At 25.9% G+C, this 23599-nt stretch overlaps 1 protein-coding gene across 3 annotated transcripts in view; it reads left to right on the top strand.

The window, feature by feature from the left end:
• Positions 1-23599, top strand: part of LOC134832215 (serine/threonine-protein kinase 26) — a 68242-nt gene that overhangs the window by 32185 nt on the left and 12458 nt on the right. Inside the window, exon 2 of one of the 3 annotated variants that reach the window (XM_063846183.1) lies at positions 7753-8341. The exons of the other annotated variants lie outside the window; for them this stretch is intronic. Coding sequence (XP_063702253.1) covers positions 7784-8341 — 558 coding nt within the window. The 5' untranslated portion in view covers positions 7753-7783. The remainder of the gene's footprint in view (positions 1-7752; positions 8342-23599) is intronic. 3 annotated transcript variants of the gene reach the window in all.

The raw sequence follows: 23599 nt of genomic DNA, 5'->3' as shown, positions 1-23599 counted from the left end.
TCGAAAGATAGTTTTGAATAAGTTTATCTATGAAAAAAAAAAAAAAATAAGAAAATCACGTAAAAAAATAATAGGTAAAATTTCGTGTGCATGAGAGAGCAATAAAAGCGAATTTTGATTGCTTTGAACTTAAGAAAATTATTTATTAAAAAAAATATTACTTAAATTTTAAATTTATTCTTTTTAAATTAATTATAAATTAAATTAAAATAAAAGAAATTATTTTAATAATTTAATTTATAATTAATTTAAAATTAAGTAAAAATTTAATTCACAAATCTCTTTATTTTTAAATTATTTTTTTTTTAATTTAATTGAAAAAATTTATATTAATAATTTAAAAAAAAAAATATTTTTTTTTAAATTCAAATTAAAAATTTATATTAAATAAAAAAATACAATTAATATTCAGTATAATATATTAAAATTAAATATGTAATTAATTTCAATTTAATTTATTAATAATTTTATTTATTTTTATTTATTAATTTTTTTTATTTCAAATTAAAATTTAATTTTAAAGTTTTATTTAAAAATATTTTTTTTTATTTTAACACCATAAAATCATCGAAATAGGTTGATTTTCTTATGTTTCATTTTAATTGAATTCACCTTTCTTTAATGTTTTTTTACATGCTGATGATGATGAAAAAAAATACTACGCAACTAAAAATACTCCTCTTTTGAGAAAAAACGTCTTGTCATATTTTTTGTTTTCTTCCGTCGTCCCATCTTTTTTTTTAATGTATGCCAAAATTCAACTCATTTCACTTAATTTTTTTTGCTTTATGATTTCATTGTGATCATCATCGCAGATCATTTTGTGTGCTGCACGTCAAAACAACAACATTTGGAACAAAACACTGACATTGCGCGAGGTTTTTTTTGTGATTTTGATAATGATCCAACTCTTTTATTTCCCTTTTTGTTTTTATTATTTAATTTAATAAATTTTTCATCTCTTTCTCTCTCTCTTGTTCATTGTTTGTACGAGACGCGTTTTAAAAATGTTCCGGTTGCATAAATTTCTTGTAATAAATTATACAATTACCATGCAAAATGAGTTAGCTCTCTTTCTTCATTTTTATTGCTATTTTTTTAAGACATTTATGTTTTTATTATTATGGCAAGAAATTCATTTACATTGTGTCATGACAAACGACTGAATGTTAAGCTTTTCTCATTGTCGTCATAAAATAAAAAAATACATAATTTTATCGAGTGACTTAAATTTGTCAAATTTGAAAACTCTCTCTATCTATCTCTCTCATGCATTGACTGCGAATCAAAAAAAAACTAGAATAAAAAAAATCATAATTATAACGGATTATTGTGTGTTTTTTATGGCATCAATTGGCGAGAACAATGAAAAATTAACTGTACCACTGATGATTTTGTATTCTTTATGCTAAATTTTGTATTTACTCGACGACGACACGCAAACATGAATGATGGTCGTTGTTCGTGGAAGAGGGACAGGAAGTACTTCCACAAACTTTGTGTGCTTTCTATCGACGAGATCTGTTTTACAATGTGTTTGATTTAAAAACAAAAATAAATAGATTGAAAGTTTTCGTTGGCTATTTGGATTTTATACTCGTCATGTAACCCAGTGAACATTTTAAAATTTTTACATGAAAGAGATTCTTATTTTAAGTCCCAATATAAATTTTAAATCTATTCCCCATTGCAAATTTAAAAAGTTTACTCAATTTATTTTTTAGAAAATTACCCCATTCAACTTTTTGTAAATTGACCCAAGGCACATTTTAAAAATTTTCCGCAAAAAAAAAAATCGAAGAAATCAAATTCTCTAATAAAACAATTGGTTAAAATTTAAAATTTATGCATTTGACAAATTTATCTTTCACAAAAAAAAATTAAAATATTATTTTGAGAATTTTTCGCCCCAATGCACAATGTAAAATTTCAAATTGTTTCAATGTTTGTAAGAAAAATCTTCGTTTTGAAAATAATTGCAATAAATATTTAAGAATTTGACGTTGACAGGTTGAAATTGATGATAGTTCGATGGTCACGTGGTTGAAATTTTCAAAATGTGCATTGGGGTCAAATTTGACAAATTTATCTTTTATAAAGAAATTTAAATATTTAATTGAGAATTTTTCGCCCCAGTGCGAAATTTGAAAACGTTATTAATTGTTTTAATATTTGCAAAAAAAATCCTCGTTTTGAAAAAAAAATTATGTCAAGTGGTTAAATTTTTTAAAACGTACATTGGGATAAAATTTTGATACATACGTTAAATCGAAATTTTGAATTTTTTTAGAAAGTTTAAAGAGTCATCTAACGTCAAAAAAAAATAATTTTCGTTAACTGCGTTAAAATTTTAAAATGCTAACTGGGTCAAAAATTTTTAAAATTCTTACTCGATCACGTGATCTATTAAATTCAAAGTTTTTATTTAAAATTTTCCATAATTTTTCAAAATGAACTAAAAAATCGTATAGATCACGAAAAAAGTCTCACTGCAATAGAAATGAATTAAACAGGTTTATTTTCGTGTTCGGTTTGTGACTCGAGGGATGACTTTAATGACGATTCCTTTCATATTTGCTCATTAGAAGAACTTTTTTTATTTTAAAAAAATACACCTGAATCGCCGTAAGGGCGACATTTTAATGAGTTGGACCATTATTCTTGAACACAAGTCAAGAGTTGGACCAGGGAGATGAGTCAAGTCATCATCTAACTAACACGCAAAAAATAAGCTCTTGTGACTTTTTTCTTCATTTTTCTCTCGAACAACAGCTTGTGTAGGCAAATAAATAGAAATAACACACGTTGTCGCCAAGAATCATTTTATTTATTTATGCAAATGAGATGACTCAAGAATAGCAGAAAATTTACATTTTCAAACCACATTGATGTGTCGTATTTGTTTTATTCTTTTATTTTAACTTTTTTTTCGTGTTCGCTCTCGGTTGGCTCGTTGTTATTGTTTATTGAATATTTACGAAGCAACCGTATCACAAGAAAAGAGAGAAAACGACATAAAATAAAATGGGATTATAGTGGACGTGATTAAAATGGAATATTTTAAAATGTAAACAGTGCGATATGGATTAAAATTGTTTGTGAGAGGCTTAGGCAGGGAATTATAAGAGACAAAGCTCTCGATTATATTATGATAATAAGTGTGAAATGTCATGTTTGTGCTTCTGTTTTTTAATTTTTTCTGGTTTTTATTTTAATTTTCGTTTTAATTCAAGGCGTGACATTCTTCAGATTACCTCAAAAATGCAACAAAAAATCCACAAAAAATATTTCAAAGTAATCCTTGGTTTAAAAAATTTTAATTAAAAAATGAAATCGACAGCAATCCGTCAATCAAACTTAAATCTCTCGTTCGAAATCAGTTAAAAAATTGTTGTTTTTTTCAATTAATTAACGATATATTTCGAATAGAATTACACAAATTGCTTCAGTTTTTTGTTTGTAATTTTTAATTTCATATTTTTTCGTGAAACATGTGTCAATGCTTGTTGAATTGTAAATTTTTCGCTCATGCATTGCACATATTGCTCACGTAAATCCAATTTTTCAAATGTAATTTAATTAATTTATTTTATTAATTTTAATTGTTTTTGTACGAAAATACATCAAGTGTCAATTTCAGTTGATTTAATTTTTAGGTATGGGGAAATTTGGATGTTTTCATATCGAGAAGTAAATTAAGAAATTTTAAAAATAGCTCCATGTTGAATTATTTTTTTTTTATAGAAAATTTTGTAGAAAATGTTGTTTAAAATAAGATATAAAAAATTTAAAAAAAAAATAAATATTTTTTTTTTTTTTTTTATTTTAATTTAATTTTTTTTTTATTTTTTATAATTTTTTTTTTTTTTTGTTCAAAAAGGATCTCAAAATATATTTTTGTTATTTTTTAAACAAGTTTTAGCTTTATTGCGTTGTTTAAAAATTAAAATTTGTCTTTGAGCCAAAACTCGAAAATTGTATTATATGTACTTTAACCTTAAAAAAAAGAATAAAAAATAATTGTTAAAAATAAATTTAATTAATTTAAAAATAATTTTTTTATTTAATAATTTTTTTTATTATTTTTTTTTAGTTTTTATTTTTAATAGTTTTAATATATAGTTTAAAAAAATGTTTTTTAAATTAAATATTTCATAAAATATATTAAATTAAATTATTTTAATTTTTTCCGGAAAATAATTCAACATTATTTTTTTTAAATTTTGTTTGAAAAAAAATTTTTTTTTTAATTAAATATTTCATAAAAAATAAAAATTTCAACAAAATTTAAACAAAAAAAAAAAAATAAATAAATAATAATAAATAAATAAATAAAATAAAAAAAACAATTAAAATAAATCTTTTTCGCAAAATTATAAATTATTAAATTAAATTATTATTAATTTTTTTGTTTAATTTTTTTAACCCTTAACCTCTGTGCTTCAATAAGCTCTTTAATGACATAAAAATTACTCCTGAGCTTCATCTATTATTATAATTTATATTATTGACACACATCCTGATCCGATCAACAACCTGTTTGTTACACTATTTTAATTTCCCTTTTGAAATTAGTTTTTGCATCAAAACACGCCTCGTCGCATCAATGTATAGCATGAGCAAATATTTGTTAGAAATGTCTATCAATCATCGTGCGTGTGCGTTTCAGTTTGCTGATGATGATAACACGTCGTCGTTGTTATCAAGCATCTTCTCTCCGTTGTTTAAAAAAGTCATGACGTTGAGCTTTATCACATTTATCATTTTATTTGAGTGATTGATACTGACGGAGCGGAGTAGTGTCAAACGAGATAAATCGATAAGAGACGACTTCTTCCTGAAATGATATAATTTGACGATTAAAACAAATTTTTTTTTAACAAAAAAAAAGTTAATTTGAAACGACTCTTGATGCAACTTGCATCAATTTAAATGTCAACAGAACCCGACTCGAGAAAAACTTGTTGAAACTCATTTTGTGATATGATAATTTAATACATCAACTGTCGCATGACATTTTTCGAGTCAACGTCAGGTTACATTGTAGCACAAAATTGTTGAAAGCAATCACGATGCCTGTCTTGTCGACGAGCAAATGTCAGAAAATACATCAAGAATAAAAAAAAGTTCTTTCTCGCATGCAAAAGTTATCTCTTTCGAGACTGAAATTGATGTTGAACTACAGTGCAGCTTTGAAAGAGATAATTGTTTGCATGAATTGTAATTTTATTAGCTCAACAATTTAAAAATCTCATTATAATTTAATTTTAATTAAAATACATATGTGAAATTGATTATCATGCTCTCCCTCATCGTCATCAATGACGGCGGCGGCAGTGGCATGATAATCATAGTGCACTAAATTCTGATAAATAATTATCATCGTGACTTTTTTAAACGTTGGCGTTTGAACAACTTCTCTACTGCATTTTGAAACATTAACCACGTGACTTAATAATTTTTTTAACCACGTGGTTAATTTATAAATTTAATTTAATTTATTTAAAAAAATTAACCACGTGACTTATTCAAACTTTTTAACCACGTGGTTTCCAATATTTTCAAATCCGGTGATTTCTTATTTTTTTTACCCACGTGGTTTGTATATTCAGTTTAAAAAAAACACGTGGTTTTATAAAATTTTTAACTACGTGGTATCTTAACTTTTCTAACTGAACTTTTTTTTCTTTAATTTGTTTTGACCCAAAATTAATTTAAATTTTCAAGTCACATGATTAATTTTATTTTATAAACCACGTGGTTAAAAAACCATGACTAATAAAATTTTTTAAACCACGTGGAAATTGAATGCAATGAGCTTAAAGCGCATAATGGGTCACAATAACAAGATTCGCTCGTCCATTCACTTTTCATCTTCTTCTTCGACGTTTTGCAGAACGGTCACGACTTTTTTTGAAAAACGAAAACAAAATCAAAGATGAATCAATTTTTTAAACCACGTGGTTTATTTAATTTTTTAACCACATGGTTTATTAAAAAATTTCAACCACGTGGTTTACTTAATTTATTTTATCAAGATTTTTTCTTTTGATGAATTTTTTTTCGAAATGCTGTAAAATCACAATTTTCAAGAGAAAAAATTCGTACATTTTACACACGAGCGACAATTTCAATTATAAATATTGACAAACCGAGAATCAATTAACCTTCAAATGTAATCAATCGGAATATTGCAAGTAATTTTTTTTATCACACAGTGCGACAAATAATTATATATCGCATGAACTACGGGTTTCAGGCAAATATTTAAAATTAATAAATATTTATTAATTGGATCTGGAACTGCAAAAAAAAATGCAAATAAATTTGAATAATAATAAAAATATTTTTTTTTTTGCTTGAAGAATAAAGAGATAAAAAAAAGTGAAATAAAAAGGCGACACATGAATTGGTTATTGTTTGAAATTGAATGCAATGAGCTTAGAGCGCATAATGGGTCACAATAACAAGATTCGCTCGTCCATTCACTTTTCATCTTCTTCTTCGACGTTGCGCATTCATTCAAGGTGATGCAGAACGGTCACGATTTTTTTTTTTTTTTGAAAAACGAAAACAAAATCGAAGATGAAGTCTAATGCTGATTTCCATTGTTTTGGTATCATTGAAAGTGGTTTTTATGCGCAAAATGACACATCTATGCCATGCAAACTTTTTATCAGAGTTGCTTTGAAGAAGAGAATGGAAAAAAAATAAATAAAAAGCAGGGGTGTTTATACGAGAGTTTTAAGGCTCTGATAGGCTTAAAAAATAGTCATTTAACCCTTTAAATTTTTTTTTTCAAATTTTCCCAAATATAAACACTAAAAATTTATTTTTTTCTGTTTGAAGAATAGGAGAAGGATAAAATTAAAAAAAATTATTTTTTTTTTAACTTTTGGATTTTTTAAAAATATTTTTTGAATAATTGAATAAAAAATAATAATTTTAATTTTTTAGAAAATTTAAACTAATAAAGAAATAAAAAAAATTAAAAATTTTATTTTAATATTTTAAAAAATAAATGAATAATTTTCGTATAATTTTTTTTTATGTTAAAATAAATAATAAAAATTCAAAACAAAAATAAATTTCAATTAAAATAAAAATTTAAACATTTATTTTCAAATAAAAAATAAATAAAAATGAAAAAAAAAAATAAATTAAAATTTTTAAATTAAAATTAAATATTTAATAAAAAAAAATATTTTAAAAACAATTAAATTTTTTAAATATTTATTGAAAACTTAAAAACATGATTCCTCAAAAAAATGTCGCAAAGTCAGTCAACACTTCTGACAACAACTAAAAATATGGAAGCTTCGACGTATCAAGGATTATTTTTGTCTTTAATCTTTTAAGTACTTTTAAAGTAAGAGACAAAATACATCCTACTCATTCAATTATGAGAACCTTCTTTTTCTAACAAAAACTATTTTTATTCCTTATTTTAGATAAAAATAACAAACGACAAAACTTTTCAGACAGTTAACTAAAAATGAAGTGCACTCGTGCTTGCATCATCTGAAAATTTTAAATTGTTCAAGTTTTCTTTGGTATCTTTCTCTCTCCGCTAACGGAGAATGTGGATAATTAGAATGGAAAAGTTATTTGATTGATTTTTACTTACACTTGTGTACATCTCGTGTGTCTGTGCCATCATTACGCTCCAAACTACAATAAAAAATAATATTATTACTGCAAAAAAAAAATCGAACAAAATTATTGCTAAAAATAATTGAAAATATTTTCTAGTCAGAGTGTCGATCAAAAAAGTTGTGCAAACATGAAAATGTGGCGTGACTTGAGTATAACGACGTTACCGTCGCCCATAAATGCCTACGAGCAATACAAGCCCATCAATGGGGGTCCGCCTCTGGTTGGGGGCGGCAAATGGCAAAATATTCCGGGCACCCGGAGTTCTTATTCGTTACCGCATCCAGCACATGTCCAAAGTAATCAGCGATGGCAGCATTATGGCGAACGTCCGATTTCGCATTCGCCCTCGTACCAACATATTCCGTCGTCGATTCCGCCGAGCAATGATCGCGGCGGCGGCGTCAATTTGCGATCACGACCCGTGTCAATGTACGACATGCCGATGCACACGATGCACCAACCGCATTCCTTTAGCAGCTTTACGCCGCAGCAACTGTTACCGCCGCCGCCGCCGCCTCCTTCGTCGAATAACAAGCACTCGAGTCACAACAACAACAATAATGTGCATAACAACAATAATAATCATAATAACAACAACAACAACGCAAGTCACCATAATGGACATTCCGCCAAAAATGGCGGGCATGGCGGCGGTTTGCATCTGAGACAGAAACCAGGTGAATTGGTAAGGAAACTTTTATGAAAATTTATTACATCCACTTTTGCTATCGGGGAATCGCAGAGAATAAATTTATATTTAAAAGGAACGTTATAAATGGCATTAAATTTACTGTGTCGCAGGGTTGAAAATTAAAAAAAAAAATAAAATAAAAAAAATATAAATAAAAATAAACATTAAATAAAATTAAAATAAATTAAATTTCTCAAAAAAAAAAAATTAATAATATTAATTAATAATTAAAAAAATTAAATAAAAAAAATAAAAAAAAATCTAAGAATAAAATTTAAAAAATTAATAAAAATAAATCTTATAAAAATTAAATAAAAAAAACAATTAAAAACAATAACTATAATGAGAAATTAAATTAAATTAAAAAATGTTTTAAAAATTATAATAATTAAATAATATTTTATCTTCTTACAAACAATTAGCAATTATATTTTAAAAATTATAAAAAAAATAAATTAAATTAAATTAAAAAATTATTTTTTTTAAATTAAATTTTTTTTACTAAATATTTATCATTTTATTAATTATAAAAAATGTCGAAAACTCATTGAAAATAAATTCTTATTATTTTTTTTTATTTTATTAATTTAAATATTTTTTTTAATAATTAATTAAATTTATTTTTTTTCTAATATAATTTATTTTAGATCCTTCTGTAAACTTTAAAATATATTGTATCATAAATTATCAAAAAAGAAGTAAAAATCAAAAGTTTTTTCATCCCTGCTTAACTAACATGCAATTGGTCGATAAATCAAAAAATTCCTATAAAAGGTTGAATGATTTCATTTATTTTTTTACTTCTAGATTTTTCGTCTAACGAGTTTTTTTTTTGTATTTTCATTGTTTTTTTTTCTCTTCACCTAAAAGTCGTTACGATACTCAAGGTTTGCGACGATTCTCATCAATTTCAATTGAGGTAGCAACTCAAGTGAAACAATTTTTTTCGCTGTCGAATCAACCACCGACACCTCTATTGTGTTCGCTTAAATTGAGGAGACATTCATGGAAAATGTCAAACAAAAACCGCACACGACATTGCGGTCAAACGCGATCGGTGTAGGTTTATCAATTTTTTTCGGTGAATTTTTTACAATAAATATAAATAATTTTTTTTTTCGACAAAAACAAGAATTGAACTTGAAGAATGGTGTCTGACATTGAATTTTTTTGTAAAAATTGAACAAAAAGCGATGACAAATATTCGGAGAGACAAGTGCGTAGTAAATTTTGATTTAAAAAAAAATGAGGAGATCACATAATCCAGATTAGAAAATCTACTTTTTCTCATGTTGCCAAAGTTGTTCATGCGAGAAGCTTTCAAAAAAAAAAAAAAAGTTTTCCAAAGTAAACGAAACACACAAAAATATACACAATAATATGAAATTTCTTTGGCTCATTCATATTCCAGCTGCATAGAAAAATATTACCGTTCATATTTTATACGGTTTTTCGTATAAATATATGTTTCGACATGCCGGAATATGTAACAGAAAATAATAATATTATTGGTGTGTTGCAGCAGTAGCAGCAATATTATAGGAATACTTAATGAAAATATTTCATTTCATTACTAGTATTTGTGTTTTGTAACTGAGTGACTTGAGGATGACCAATTTTTAAATTTTTATGAAATTAAAAAAAATATATTTAATTTTTTTTAACTTTATCTATCATTAGAGGTCGAAGTTTAATATCAAAAAAACAAAATAAAAAAATAAATAATAATTAAAAAATAAAATAAAATAAATAAAGAAATAATTTTAAAAATAAAAATCTAATAAAACCGAAGAACTCACTAAATATGTTTTTTTAAAAAAATAAATTTTATTCATAAATTATAGTATCTAATTTAATTAATTGATTTGAAAATAAATTAAAAATAATATTAAAAAAATTCTAAAGTAAACGAATTTTTTATACAAAATTAATTTTTTAACCTAAAATATTTTACACTATTTTGTTTTTGTTTATTTTCAAAAATCATACGAAAAATTTGCTTAAATTTAATTATTGACAATTATTTTTGCATTGTATTTTCCTTTAATTAATTTTTTTTCTCATGATTTTTCCATACTTTTTTAATATTTAAAAATAAAATTAATTAATTAGAAATAAAAATTTTTATATTATTTTTCTGAAAAAACTTTTTTAAAAATTTTAAAAATTATGGAAAAATTATAAGAAAAACATAAATTAATCAAAAGAAAATTAAGATACAAATAATTGTCAATAATTAAATTTTAGTTAATTTTTCTAATGATTTTTTCTGTTATCTAACTTAATAATTTTTTTTTTAATTTAATTTAATTTTTTTTATTTTAATTTTTTTTTCTAACTAAATTAATTTTTTTATACAAAAAAAAAAATAACTTAAATTTTTTTTGTTAAATTTTTTTCCAATTTATTTATTAAAATTAATTTAAAATTTAAAATCTACAAAAACTCTTAACCGAAAAGGAAAAAATATTTCGAGACACCCTACTCATTAAGTTATGCATCAATTTCATTAAACATCGGTATAACTTTATTTGTATAAACTTTATTTATATGAGTTTTGCTGAATAAAAACTTGCAACAAAAACGTCTGATTATTATCGTATCGTGGCAGAGAAATGGCGCACATTCATTCCAAAACTATACAATAATCGAATGAAACTCGAAAAAAATGAACGAAAATTAATATAAAATTGAATAGAAACAAAAATCTAACGTTAACGCAGTATGAAAGAACATCCAAAGAAAGCAGCAACACTTACTGTTATATTTCAACAGAAACTTGATGAGAAGTATCTCTCTCTTTCTCTACGTTGAGTGAATTTGAACGCATTACCTACTTTTATTTTTTTTGCTGTATTTCAATCGTTACTTTTTTGTGTTATTGGTAAAAAGAGGTGTGTACATCTATTTAATATCATGATTATTATATAAAAAAATGAAGTAAAAAACCATCGAGAAATACCTTGGTGAATATAAAGCAATAATTACACATATTTTATTACGATTGCGATTACGAAGACGATGACCAAAAGTGGCAGCGAAAAGAAACGAGTTTTTAATGATTTTTTTTCTGTATTTTTTGGCGAATTTTACTCTAGAAAGTAATTGTTAGCACTATTTTGGGCAGCAAAGTCCAAGTCACAATTTTGTTGCTATTTCCATAAATTCATTAGATTTTAATGATAGCTTGCATATTTTTTCTCATTATTGTTTGTCGGAACGTCATAAGACTCATTTAAAAAAAATAGTAAAATGAGGTTAATTTAAGATTAACTACTATTGCTTGTGATGCAATTTCGTGCGATATTTTTTAAAATGACGTCCGAAGTATGATTTTTTAAGACAATTAACTTTCAGTTTTTATTTAGATCGATTTTTTTTTATTTAATTTACTTTAAAAAAAAAATATTAAATTGAATTCTTGTAAAAATTATTATTTACTATTGTTTATTATTATTATTTTAATAATTGAAAAATATTTAATTAAATTAAGCTTAAATTTTATTATTTAGCTGAAATTTAAAATTTTTATTAATATAAAAAAAATATTTTATTTTATAAAACTCATAAAATTTTAATGATTTTTTTTTATTAAATGCTAAATTAATATTTTTTTATTTTTGAAATAAAAAAAATTGAAAAATAAAAATATTTGAATACAAAAATTTATATATTTTAATTTTTTAAAATTAACTTTTTCGTAATATAAAATTAAATTTAAATCAATTTTAATTAATTTAATTATTAATTTTAAAAAAACAAATTATTAAAATTATTAAAACTTAATTAAATTAATTTTTTTTTTTAAAAAAATTAAATTAATTTTTAAATTTAAATTATTTTTTTCTTTTTTAACATAATTTTAAAAAATTATCATCTTAATTATTTTTTTTTTATTATTTTTTTAAAAGAAATAAATAAATATTTTTTTTTTTCATGAAATCACTTTTCAAATGTAGTTTATTCGGAAAGTAAATAAATAAAGCATAAAACTAAAGTTGTTGATTGTCCCAAGGGGTTGCCAGTTGCTAAATACCTTTATTATCTCTTCAAAACGTATTTTTCACTCCATTTACAATTACCCGTTTTATTGTTATTGACGCAGACCAGCAGCAGACACATTAAAATCAATGAAATGTTTCTCTCGGGTTCTTTTCAGTCGCTCTCCAAGCAACAACAGCACAAAACAAACCCAGCCTGCAGTAACAATTTCTTTACAAATCGGCAGTAGTTTTGTTATTATTATTATTTTTTTTTATTCTCGAGTGAAAAACATTTAATTAATAAATTGTTAGTCATACAATCGAGATTTTATTGCATTGGGACCGTTTTGAATGGAATTTTTAGCTTCGTAGATGGAGCTTTGCGGAGCATAGAAAAATACAAAAATAGCTCAACAATGAACTAATAATACACTGCGTATCGAAATAACAAAACAAAACAACACCTACAGGCCTGATTTGCATAAATTACGTTAGCTTTTGTGTGTATTGCAATTATAAAATGTTGAATATCGGAGCGATAAGTCGCGCAGTTGCTGTAATAAAAATGCAGGAAAACAAGACATGAGCGCGGGGAGGGAGTGCTCCAGTTCTTTTTTTATTGCTAAAAAACTTTTATTTAATTTTTCATGCAAGGTTAATATTTAATTAATAGTTTATTGTTTGTTGCATATCATGCCATGATGATCGATGTTAAAGCGGGGTGCTGGCTGACTATTAATCATTAAATTTTTAAGTAATTGATTAGATATCGGGTGTCGGTCGATACATTTTTTTTATTTAATAAGAGAAAGATAAAGTTTGCTACACGCCCAGTAACTATTTTTAGCAAGCAGCCTCAACCTTGTCTTGAGTGACTTTATTGGCTTTAAAGATCATGTTTTTACATGAGGTCAACAGATTTTGTGACATTATGAGAAATTTATTACAATGGAGAGTTTTATGAAAAATATGAAAAAAAAATTTTTTTTATTTTTTTTAAATGGAATATTTTGGAAAAAAATAATAAAAAAATAAAAATTAAATAAATTTTAAGAAAAAAAATTGAAATTTTTAAAATTAATTAATTAGACATGATTTCAAATTTTTATGAATATTTTTAATTATTGACGTAAAAAAATCGCAAACGAACATTTTTAACAAATTTCCAAAAATGATTAAAGTTTTTTCGGTTTTTGTGTCATTTTTTTTTATTTTTTTCAAAAGTAAATAATTGGCCTTTAAAAACAATGCAGAAAAATTTCTTATCTAATCTCTAAGGGGTAGTTTTGAATTTTTTTATTAAAAAAAAAAGGATTCGCACAATTGTACAAAAATATAAATTTTGAGATTTTTTTTATTTTCCAAAATATTTGTATTTTCTTGTGTCAATTTATTTTTATTATGAAAATAAACAACACAAAAACAGAAAAAAAAAAGAAAAATAATTTGACTTATTACCAATTTGAATTTTTTTAAATTCTATTTTTTAATAAAAATTTTTCAAAAAAAAAAAGTATATTAAAATACTCGTCTTAAGGCATATTTTCTCATTCTTAACTCAATTTTGTCAAAAATGTCAGTTGTGCGATTTATCCTTTTCGCCCAGGTTTTAATTTTTGACGTAGGTAAAAATTATTATCATTATAAAAAATTACAAAATAAAAAAAATATATTCAATTTATTTTATAATTAAACATAAAAAAGTAAAATAAGTAAAAAAAAGTAAAAAAAAAATAAAATAAAAAAATCTATTTTTAATAAAATTATGAAAATTATTTCCAAAAATTAAAATTTGACTTTAAATTTTAAATAAAATTTAAAAAAATATTTTTTTATTTATTTTTTAACAGAAAATTTTTTAAAAAAGTAATTAATTAATAAATATTTAAGAAAAATTACGCCTTTTCACAGATTTTAAAAGCTTTTGATTTTTGTTTTTAAATAGCAAAAATTAAAATATTTACCAATTTATTTTGAATATTAATTTAAATTTGAAATTTAATTTAAAAAATATTTATTATTTATTAAAAAATATTTTGTTCAAATTTAAACGAAAAAAAAAAATGCGGAAATTTCAATACATTCCATAAAAAAATTTTTTTTTTCAACTACCAACCAAAGGACTCCGAACTTACTTTCCTACCTAATATTTCACGTCGATTCATCTCTTGCCAAATTCCCATGAGAACTCGTAAGTTCCCCACATTCTTTCACGCAAGCTTCTATAATCTTCAACAGCAATAAATGTATCATGTCTTTGCCTTCATGGCACGAAAAAAAAACGCACACCCCACAGCCTTAAATCAATTCATTAATCGTTTGACCTAATAAAATATTTAGAAAATTTATGACCATAAACGTGTTCTTGGATACAAAGTTCTAACGCAAAAAAAAATATAATCAAGTTCAATGATCATTTTTTTTCTTAAGCCATTCACTCACTCGGAGTTATTACTCCGACAGGAATAAACTTTTCCTTTTGACCTTATTTATTTTTTTTTGGTCTTCTGGGAACAAACATCGAATTTCACTGCTAAATTTGAAAGCCGCGCTTTCGTGGCAAAACTATCGAATTTTATTGCACGCAAACCGCACAATTCGCAGGCAACAAGATCATTAACATTTCAGACCGAGTACGGTTGGCGGTTCTTTCGAATTTTATCAAATATTTATTTAGGCAGGCACGTTACTTATTTTTTTTTTTTTTGCAGTAAAATGGTCGTATTTTCGATTTTACGTACAAAAGTCCATCGACTTGTCAATTATTTTGTGCATTTTAGAATGAAAGTTTTTTGTTCATGGCCTTAGATTTTACAGCAATTTTTAATGGAAATTTGAGGTTAAGCAAGGTTGAGGTTTTTTATGTTGTTTTTCTGCTTATTTATTTATTTGCTGGGCCACATAACGTGCCTCCGTGTATGTAGCAGTAACGCGACAACCAATTTATTTGGCTTACAATCGGATAAAATTGGATTCCAATGAGTCATGGAGGTGTGTATGCTTCGTACTTCGTATGTGTGTCTAAGTACGTGATTTGTGGTTTTTTTAAACTTCAAATGCATTCCAATTTATATTATGGCAATTCGTTATACTTTAATAATGCCATAGACACAGTCAATGCATGTACCCAAAGTTTCTAAAAAGCAATTTCTATGTCATGCCACACAGCTCTAATATAGTTTTAATGTAATTGGAAGTTATCCCGAGTTCGCAAATGTGTTACTTCAGCAGACTTTCCAATTCTATGAATATCTGATCGAATGGAGATATTGAATATAATGGCAAAATTATTTAAATTACACGAATTAGAAAGAGACAAAAGGGAATTGAAAATTGCATTTGGGTTAGTAACTTATCTCAACAATGAGGGACGACCCATGACAAACATAGACTGATTAATGGGACTCGAGGTGATTTATTGAATGTGACTTTTTCGGGCTAAATATTGAAATTTATTACTCGGAGAATATTTTAAAGGATTCAATTGAACGAAAAAGTAAAAATTTCTCGATCAGGAAATAATAAATCACGATTTTCCTTTTGTTCAACTTTCAGATCACTTTCGATTTATCTCGACTGACCTTTTTGGTTAATCTTATGAGATCTTTTCTCTCGCGATAAGTTCCCTAATAATCATTGAGTTCCTCTAATAAACCATAATTCACGAGAAAATGAATAGGCATCATAAAGATATGAAAAGAACCAGAGGCGAAATTGAAATAAAGTATGAAATATGGGTCCAAACGTGTAAACTTGAATTTATGACTTAAACATTGTATTTTTTATTTGTAAAAATTTTAAAATGTGCATTGGGATTTTCATTTTTGATTACAAATTTGGTCTTTTGGCAAATTTGAAAATCCCAATGCACATTTTCGAAAATAAATTTGCACACAAATTTTTTAGCAAACCAAAATTTGTAGTTTGTTTTCGAAAATGTGCATTGGGATTATCAAATTTGCTGAAAAAAAACAAGTTTTTAGAAAAAAATTAAAATCCCAGTGCACATTTAAAAATTTATACGAATAAAAATCTTTGACGTTTGTAACCTTGTTTTAAACCTGAAGCTCAAATGTGTAACTTTTATATTTAAATTAATTATTTTTTACGTAAGAGCCTTTTAAAAAATTTTAAATTTGCTCTGGGTCTTTTACAAATTTTAAAATCCCAGAGCGAAATTTAATATTTTTAAAGTTGAAATTGTAAAGTTGATACTTGAAATTTTAGAATTTGATTCTTTAAACAAAACTCATGTTATAAGAAAAAGTACAATGGGACTTTTAAATTTGTCAATGAATAAAAAATATTTAAATTCATTGACAAATTTGGAAATCCCAATGCACATTTTCAAAACTAATAAAAAAAATTTAACAAATATTTAAGTCTTAAGTAAAATCTTACACGTTAAACCTGTAAAAATCACAAAAAATCGATACTCTAAAATTACGATCAAAGACAATAGAATAAAGGTTTTGTCGTGAAATTAAATTACCCCCAGGGTTCACTTTTGACTTACACAATCATGCAGTATACCTACAACTTTTTCACCTTACGTATTATTTTTTTAAAGCTTGTTCAAATTTGTCAAAGTTGATGCAAGGCAATCTAACAAATGAGAGTGCCAATCAACTTACATCGCATTTTCGAGAGAGACTGACGAGAAAATCCAATTATTGCGATATAATAATAATTAGACTTACATTGCAAACACGCGGGATAGATTTCGCTTCGGTCATTTTGAGTTAGTTTCAAATCCAATTTGTTCATGCAGCAGCGCAGAATAGCAGTACAATTGCGGCTCGTAAGAAGTAACATGTGCTTGGCAGTCGTGAGATAATTGTATACATTGCTTTGTCATTGCACGTTGAAGTTGTTGTTGGAAAGAAAAAATACAAAAATCATTGTACTTTTTGGAATTAAAATATTGAGGAAAAAAAAAACGAGCAACGTGATTTTCAAAAGTTTGTTTTTGATATTTTGAAACCGATCACTTTTTGCTGCCAATTTTGTCTCTCTGTGATCGAAGTGCGGTCGTCTGTCATGTTTCCCTTTAATGACTCGTTTCTAAGAGTTTAATTTTTTTTTGTTTACCAATATGCTAAGCCTTATGAATAACACAATAGAAGTGTTTACATTTGGGATTGGCGCAATTGTAAAAGTAAGTCAATGTGAATTATGCAATTGAATAATAAAATTGTTTTGGATCGACGTATTGTTCGATAGTTTAAGAAAACGAGTGTGTGCTATACAGGAAATGAGTCATACTCGAGTCAAGTCGAAAGAGGAAGAGTTCTCTAACTCAAAATTTCATTTCGATTTAGTTTTGTTTAAAGCACTGAGGTTCTGAAAATAAGGCCCTTTAAAAATGGGAAGTTTTTCCAAGTTTTTTATAATTTTTTTTTCTTTGAAAATATATTTTTTTCATATTTTTTATTTTCTATTATTTTCTTAAAAAATAAAAAATTTGAAAAATTTCATATAAAAATTTAAAGGGTTTAAAATTTTTTTAGGCCTTCAGGGAAAAAACATTGAAAATTCTAATATCATGAAAATGTCTAAAAAAAATTTCCAAAGAGCTCATTTTAAATCTCTTTAACTTTAAATTAAAGAAAAAACATCTTAAGAATTTTATTCTACATTTTTTTGTTAATGAAATGAGGAATTCTCGTTTTTTTTCACAAATTCTCACCTCATTACTTTGGCGAGTCTACAAAAAAAAATCAACACTTTTGTTACTTAACACATATCACAAGAAAAACGTGATACACTCTAATACATAAATTGTTTTGCAATAAAAGCAATAACAACGGTATATAGCACGTAGAAGTTGTACCAAACCTATTCGAGGTGCAACAACCCAGGCAAGCAATAAACAAACACTCACACAAGCACACACGGTTGAGCGGTGAAACAAGACCATTCATTCGACCGGTATTTACTTTGAGAGAATCTTCATTTCCTTCTGTACTCATACTTTTATCAAGTACGGTTTTACACCTTCTTCTTCGTCGTCGTCTTTACAACTCTTCAACAATTCCGCTTTTGTTACGTACTTTCAATGGATCGCAAAGAAAGACAAAAAAAAAAAAGTATTACGATGCCACGTTTGTACGCCGAGTTTTTCAAAACATTATTACATGATGATGTTTGTTGTTTGATGGCGATGAGCAAAACTGGATTTTCTAGCAAAGAACAACAAGTGTAAGTTTCATTACTTAAGTAATGGACGAGCTTAAATGAATAAAGGGAAAGGTTCCACTTTCACCCGAGAAACAATTTAATTTTGAAGCTAATTACATTAGAAATGAATGACTTTTGAACAACAATAACAGCATGACAACTATCATTATTTTATTAAAAGGTTTTTTTTTATTGAAAGGTGTGGAATTAAGATGAGAGAGAATGGCATTATTTGCATCATAAATACAAAGAGGAGTGTTTCTTGACAATTTCGTGTCTCTCAAAAAATTGAGTGAAGGGAATTCTTAAAAAATTATTTTTCAATTTTAGCGGATTTTTTTTTCGAAAATCCCTCATATTTTGACAAAAATAGCTCAAATCGGATTGCATAAAACTCTGCCAATGGCCACCCTTGCACTTCGATCACCTCACTGTCAATTCTCAATATTGTTTCCAACCCACATTTTGTGCATGTCATTAATTTATGTGTGTATTGTGATGTGCTCTATTGTCTGTAAATTTGAATTTGAATTGATTGTTTCCTTTTATGTGACAGCCAATTACGGCTTTAATTTTGTTTACCTAATATTTTTTTTTCTCTTGCGACTGCGTCTCTGATGATGATGATTTGTTTGATGTGTCATCCATATAAAAGCGACTTTGTATGTCGTACAAGATAATCTTCTGTTTACTAACTTCGTATTCTTCAAAAGAGATAAAAGCGCGCAATATTGGAATAACAAGGTGATTCATTATTACTTAAACAGTTGCAAGGCTTCTTAAAAGCAGAGCTCTCGGAAATGCGAAAAAAATCGCTTTCAGGTAAACAACGATTGACTTGTTGATATAAACATGACGCGTTGTCTTATCAAATTGTTGTTACAAACATTCAAGTACGGGTTTCACAGAGATAAGCATCAATTGTTAAAAATGTGATATGAAAGTTTTCGTGTTGTAAATAGCTTAACCTCATTTCAGTTTATTTTTGGATTTATTTTTGAATTTTATGACTTGCAGAGCACTCAAAGTCGTTTTATGGAGTTCAAAGTTTTTACAGGTCACACATGTTACTTTACGTTAGAGTTAAAAACTTAATGGAACTTAAGTTAAGTTTCTATTAAGAAACTATCAAACTATATCAAATAACTAAACTTATTTTTGACAAAGAAGAACATTCAGTCTTATTGAACATAAATTGATTTCTAAAATTTATCAAACTCGTTCTTTGTGACAAGCTCAGATGATAGTTAGAGTTTAGATTTTGAGCTTAAAGCCTTGAATTATAGTTGTTTCATCATTAAATACTTTAGAACTCAAATTTAGTTTATCATCAAATCTCGATAGATCCAGTCTCAGTTGTTCTACTCAATAATCGATGCTGCAGAAAAATAATACTCAGACTTTTGAATGATTTCTTAATGTTTTGTTTTGAATATGCACATCTCTTTGAGCTGATTGTGTCGAAGGTCAACTAATATTGGTCAAGTACTTGTTAGACGGCTCGTCGTCAGATCAATATTAAAAAGTCCAAATGAGGTTGGTTCTTAGTTATTTTTTGGTACAATTATGGTAAATAATCTATCCAAACTTTCCAGAATCAACTGTTCTTGGCATTCCATTACTTGCTTTGATAATGTTTTTGGTATATTTTCTGTAAGATATTTTCTTATTTTACTTGACAAGCCAAGGCACCTACACTTATAGTTTATTTATCAGAAAGAGTTCTCTTATTTTTTTTCGCCATCGCTTCGATAATCTGTGAAATAAATGTAAAAAAAAGCTGATTAGTAAAAAATTAATTAAAAAAAAAATATTATACTTACATATTGTGAGAAATTGACTTAAGCACCCTTAAGTTGATACTAAAAATTTACATGTATGAACCCTTTCATTTTTAAAAGTTATGGCAAAGTTTTTTTGCAAGTTTAGATTAATAAAACTACTAAATTAGTCAGACAGACAAAAGACGAACATTTTTTTTTTAATTTTTAATGAAATGAATTAAAAAATAACAAAAACATGATAACATTTAACAATATTTAGTATAAAACAACACAATAACACTTAACATTCCTTTAACATTAATTACAGATTACATTTATTTTTTTAAGATAAAAAGAGAGACGTGTCATAAATTGCGATACAATTTTAAATATAATATCAACAACATGAATAATAATAAATAAACAACGAAAAAAAAGACACACGTAATACAATAAATAATAAAAAAAAATTCATGCGAAAGAAAAAAGATCATAATAACAAAGTGTAAATGAATTATTATACTTTGCGATTGTTATTTAATCGGCCACTGTCCTATATCATGTTTTTTTGCTGCAGCAATGCCCTCTTGAGAATTCATCGTTTGCGTCAAATAAAATCGCCTCTACTTTATCAAGGCCTTGTGCGCGAGGCCTAGAGGGCTTCGTCAACGGTGTGAAACCATTGATGAAAAATTGAAAGTCATAAATTATAATGAAACGATTGGAAATGTATGATAGTCGAATTACTATACGGGAGTGCGAGAGAGATGCGAATACAAAGAATAATTAACGCTATAATTAATGCTTTGGCTTTTAAATCGCGCGCTCGCACTTTGCCGTATGTTTTTGAAACGCCATAAAATGCAAAAATAATATCAAAATTAATGGAAAAAGTTTTTTGATATGAATCACAGAATTTTAAACACCTCACTCGTGATATTGAGCGCAAAATTAATTGTGTCTATGAAATGCTTGATTTTTAAATGAATTCCAGCAAAGTGATTATTATATTTTTTTCCGTATTGTTACAAGAGAGCGACTCTAAATTACTTATTAAATGAAGAAATAAAATAAAATTATTTTTCATTATTATTAAAAACTTGCAGCAGAAGATAGATAGACAGACATGAGTAACAATAAACGTTTCGTAAGCAGAATTGTTCTACCTCCCTTTTGTTACTCGTCTGTTTCCAGTGGGATGGAAAATAAACTTAGTAATTAAATTTATTGCCTGTCTGTTCGCTCTTCACTCGGTACCACGCTCTCTAGTCTTCCATTTCTGTCAATAATTGTCTGGCAAATCGAATTATTGAATTTCTCGTCGCACAATGGCTTGGCAGATGAAGCTACAGAATAAACGTGACTTACCTGAAAATCCTTGTCTTCATAGGTCATTGTTTCCGCTTCCAATGCAGAAGTTAACTTCCTTTTATTTTCTCATCATATTTACATTTCCATTCAACGTTATGAGATTTTTATTATGATTGTCTCGAAAATGTTAGAATTCAAGAGGGTGTCTTCTCAGAAAAAAATATCTCTCTATTACTTTTGAATGGATGTCTCGTAATGCTGAGGAAATTGTCTGACATTTCTAGCAAATGTTATTCAGTTGAAATGGAAAAAACTAGAAAAAAAAATATAATCGCATGAAAATCACAGAAAAAAAATTAAATAAATTGCATTAAATTGGTTTACTTCCTCTTTTCATCCTTACTTATCCTTACAACGAACCAGACGATTTACGACAAAGAGAAAAACTATAAAAAAAATATTTCTTTTGAATGACTTTATACATTTACTTCAATTATTTGATATTTTTCTGTCTAATGTGGACTTTTTTATCATCAAAAACACGTAAGGATTTTTTTTATTTTTAAGGCATTCTAAGAAAAAAAAAATTGGTACTTAATTTGTTTCTTGAGTAAAAACTCGGTAATTTTTAGTAAATTAATCAGATAGGCTTGGTTTGGATTAAAAGAAATTTAAGTTTTTTAATTTTTTTTTTTCAAATAATTATCAAAATTTGGTTTTTCAATGATTTGTCTATTTACGTTACTACAAAAAATAAATAAATTTTTAAAATAATAATATTTTTAAAAAGACTTTTTAATAATACAAAAAATTTTTAATTAGATTTTAAATTTAAAAATTTTTTAATAATAAAAAAATTAATATAGAATAAAAAAATGTATTTTTTTAAATTAATTTTTTGAATTTAAAATTTATTAAAATCTTCAAAGGTACAAAAAATTGAAAAATATTTTTTTTTTCAATATGTGTAGGCAAGTTTTTAATTTAAATTGTTAAAAATTAAAAAACAAATTAAATTTTGAAATTTCTTTGAATTAATTTTTAATAAAGAAAATGTTAAAAACCTTAAAAATATTTTTTAATAAAAATATACAAAATAATACAAAAATATTTGGAATAATTTCCTTTAAAAAAAAACTAATTTTTTCAATTTTTTTTACATGTTCGTCGGTTTTTTTTATATATTTTCTTACTTTTGTATTTACTTGGTTTAAAAAATATTTTCAGAAGAAAATGAGAGAGGGATAAGTTGATCCCACAAAATAATCAATGTTTATAGCAGGCGAAGGCTTAGCTTGGATTTAAAATTAAAAAGGAACAAAATCACACTCGTAAAAAACATGCTCATCTTTTATTGCTGCCACTTTGGTTTTTTCCTTATATGTTTTTTTTTAAGACGAGACATCAAACGTTCCAATTCCCTCAAAAGATGACTTTTTTTTATTGTGTAAAGGGAGAAGTATTTATTTATTATTTTATTTCCTGCCAACTTTTTCTGTGAAGTAAACTTCAGCCAAAATAAAGTAAAAAATGTCGAAAAAAACGACAACAAAAGAACAAAAACAAATTAGATACTTTCCCCGGCTTACTGGTCCTTTTTCACATCTCTTTCCGTTCCTTATCCAATCCATTGAATGCCACTTTTCTAAAATAAACAAAATTCCTCCGGTGCGTCCTTTTGAAACACTTTGCTACTATCTGGCTCCACTCATGTGCGAAAAAAATCGTCCTACATATAGAATTGTAACGAAAAAAAAGTTGCTGATAAAAAATTTTGGCTAGCAAAAAATGGGTTAGCAAACTGGATAAATGATGAGAGTAGATCGATAGATGAATGAATGATGAAAAAATATTAAATGTCTGAGCGATTTTTTTTTGCTGTGTACGTTCGGGTTCATTCAAAAGGGGAAAATATGTGTGATTATATGAGGGATTATCTATAAAAAATTTTGTATTCAGGTGAATAACCTCAGTTCCTGATAATAATGTAAAACGTTTGACACAAAAGTAGTAGT

Source organism: Culicoides brevitarsis, chromosome 2 (genome assembly GCF_036172545.1).
Source record: "Culicoides brevitarsis isolate CSIRO-B50_1 chromosome 2, AGI_CSIRO_Cbre_v1, whole genome shotgun sequence".
In the NCBI taxonomy this organism is placed as follows: Eukaryota; Metazoa; Arthropoda; class Insecta; order Diptera; family Ceratopogonidae; genus Culicoides; species Culicoides brevitarsis.
This window is presented reverse-complemented; position numbering and strand designations above follow the sequence as displayed.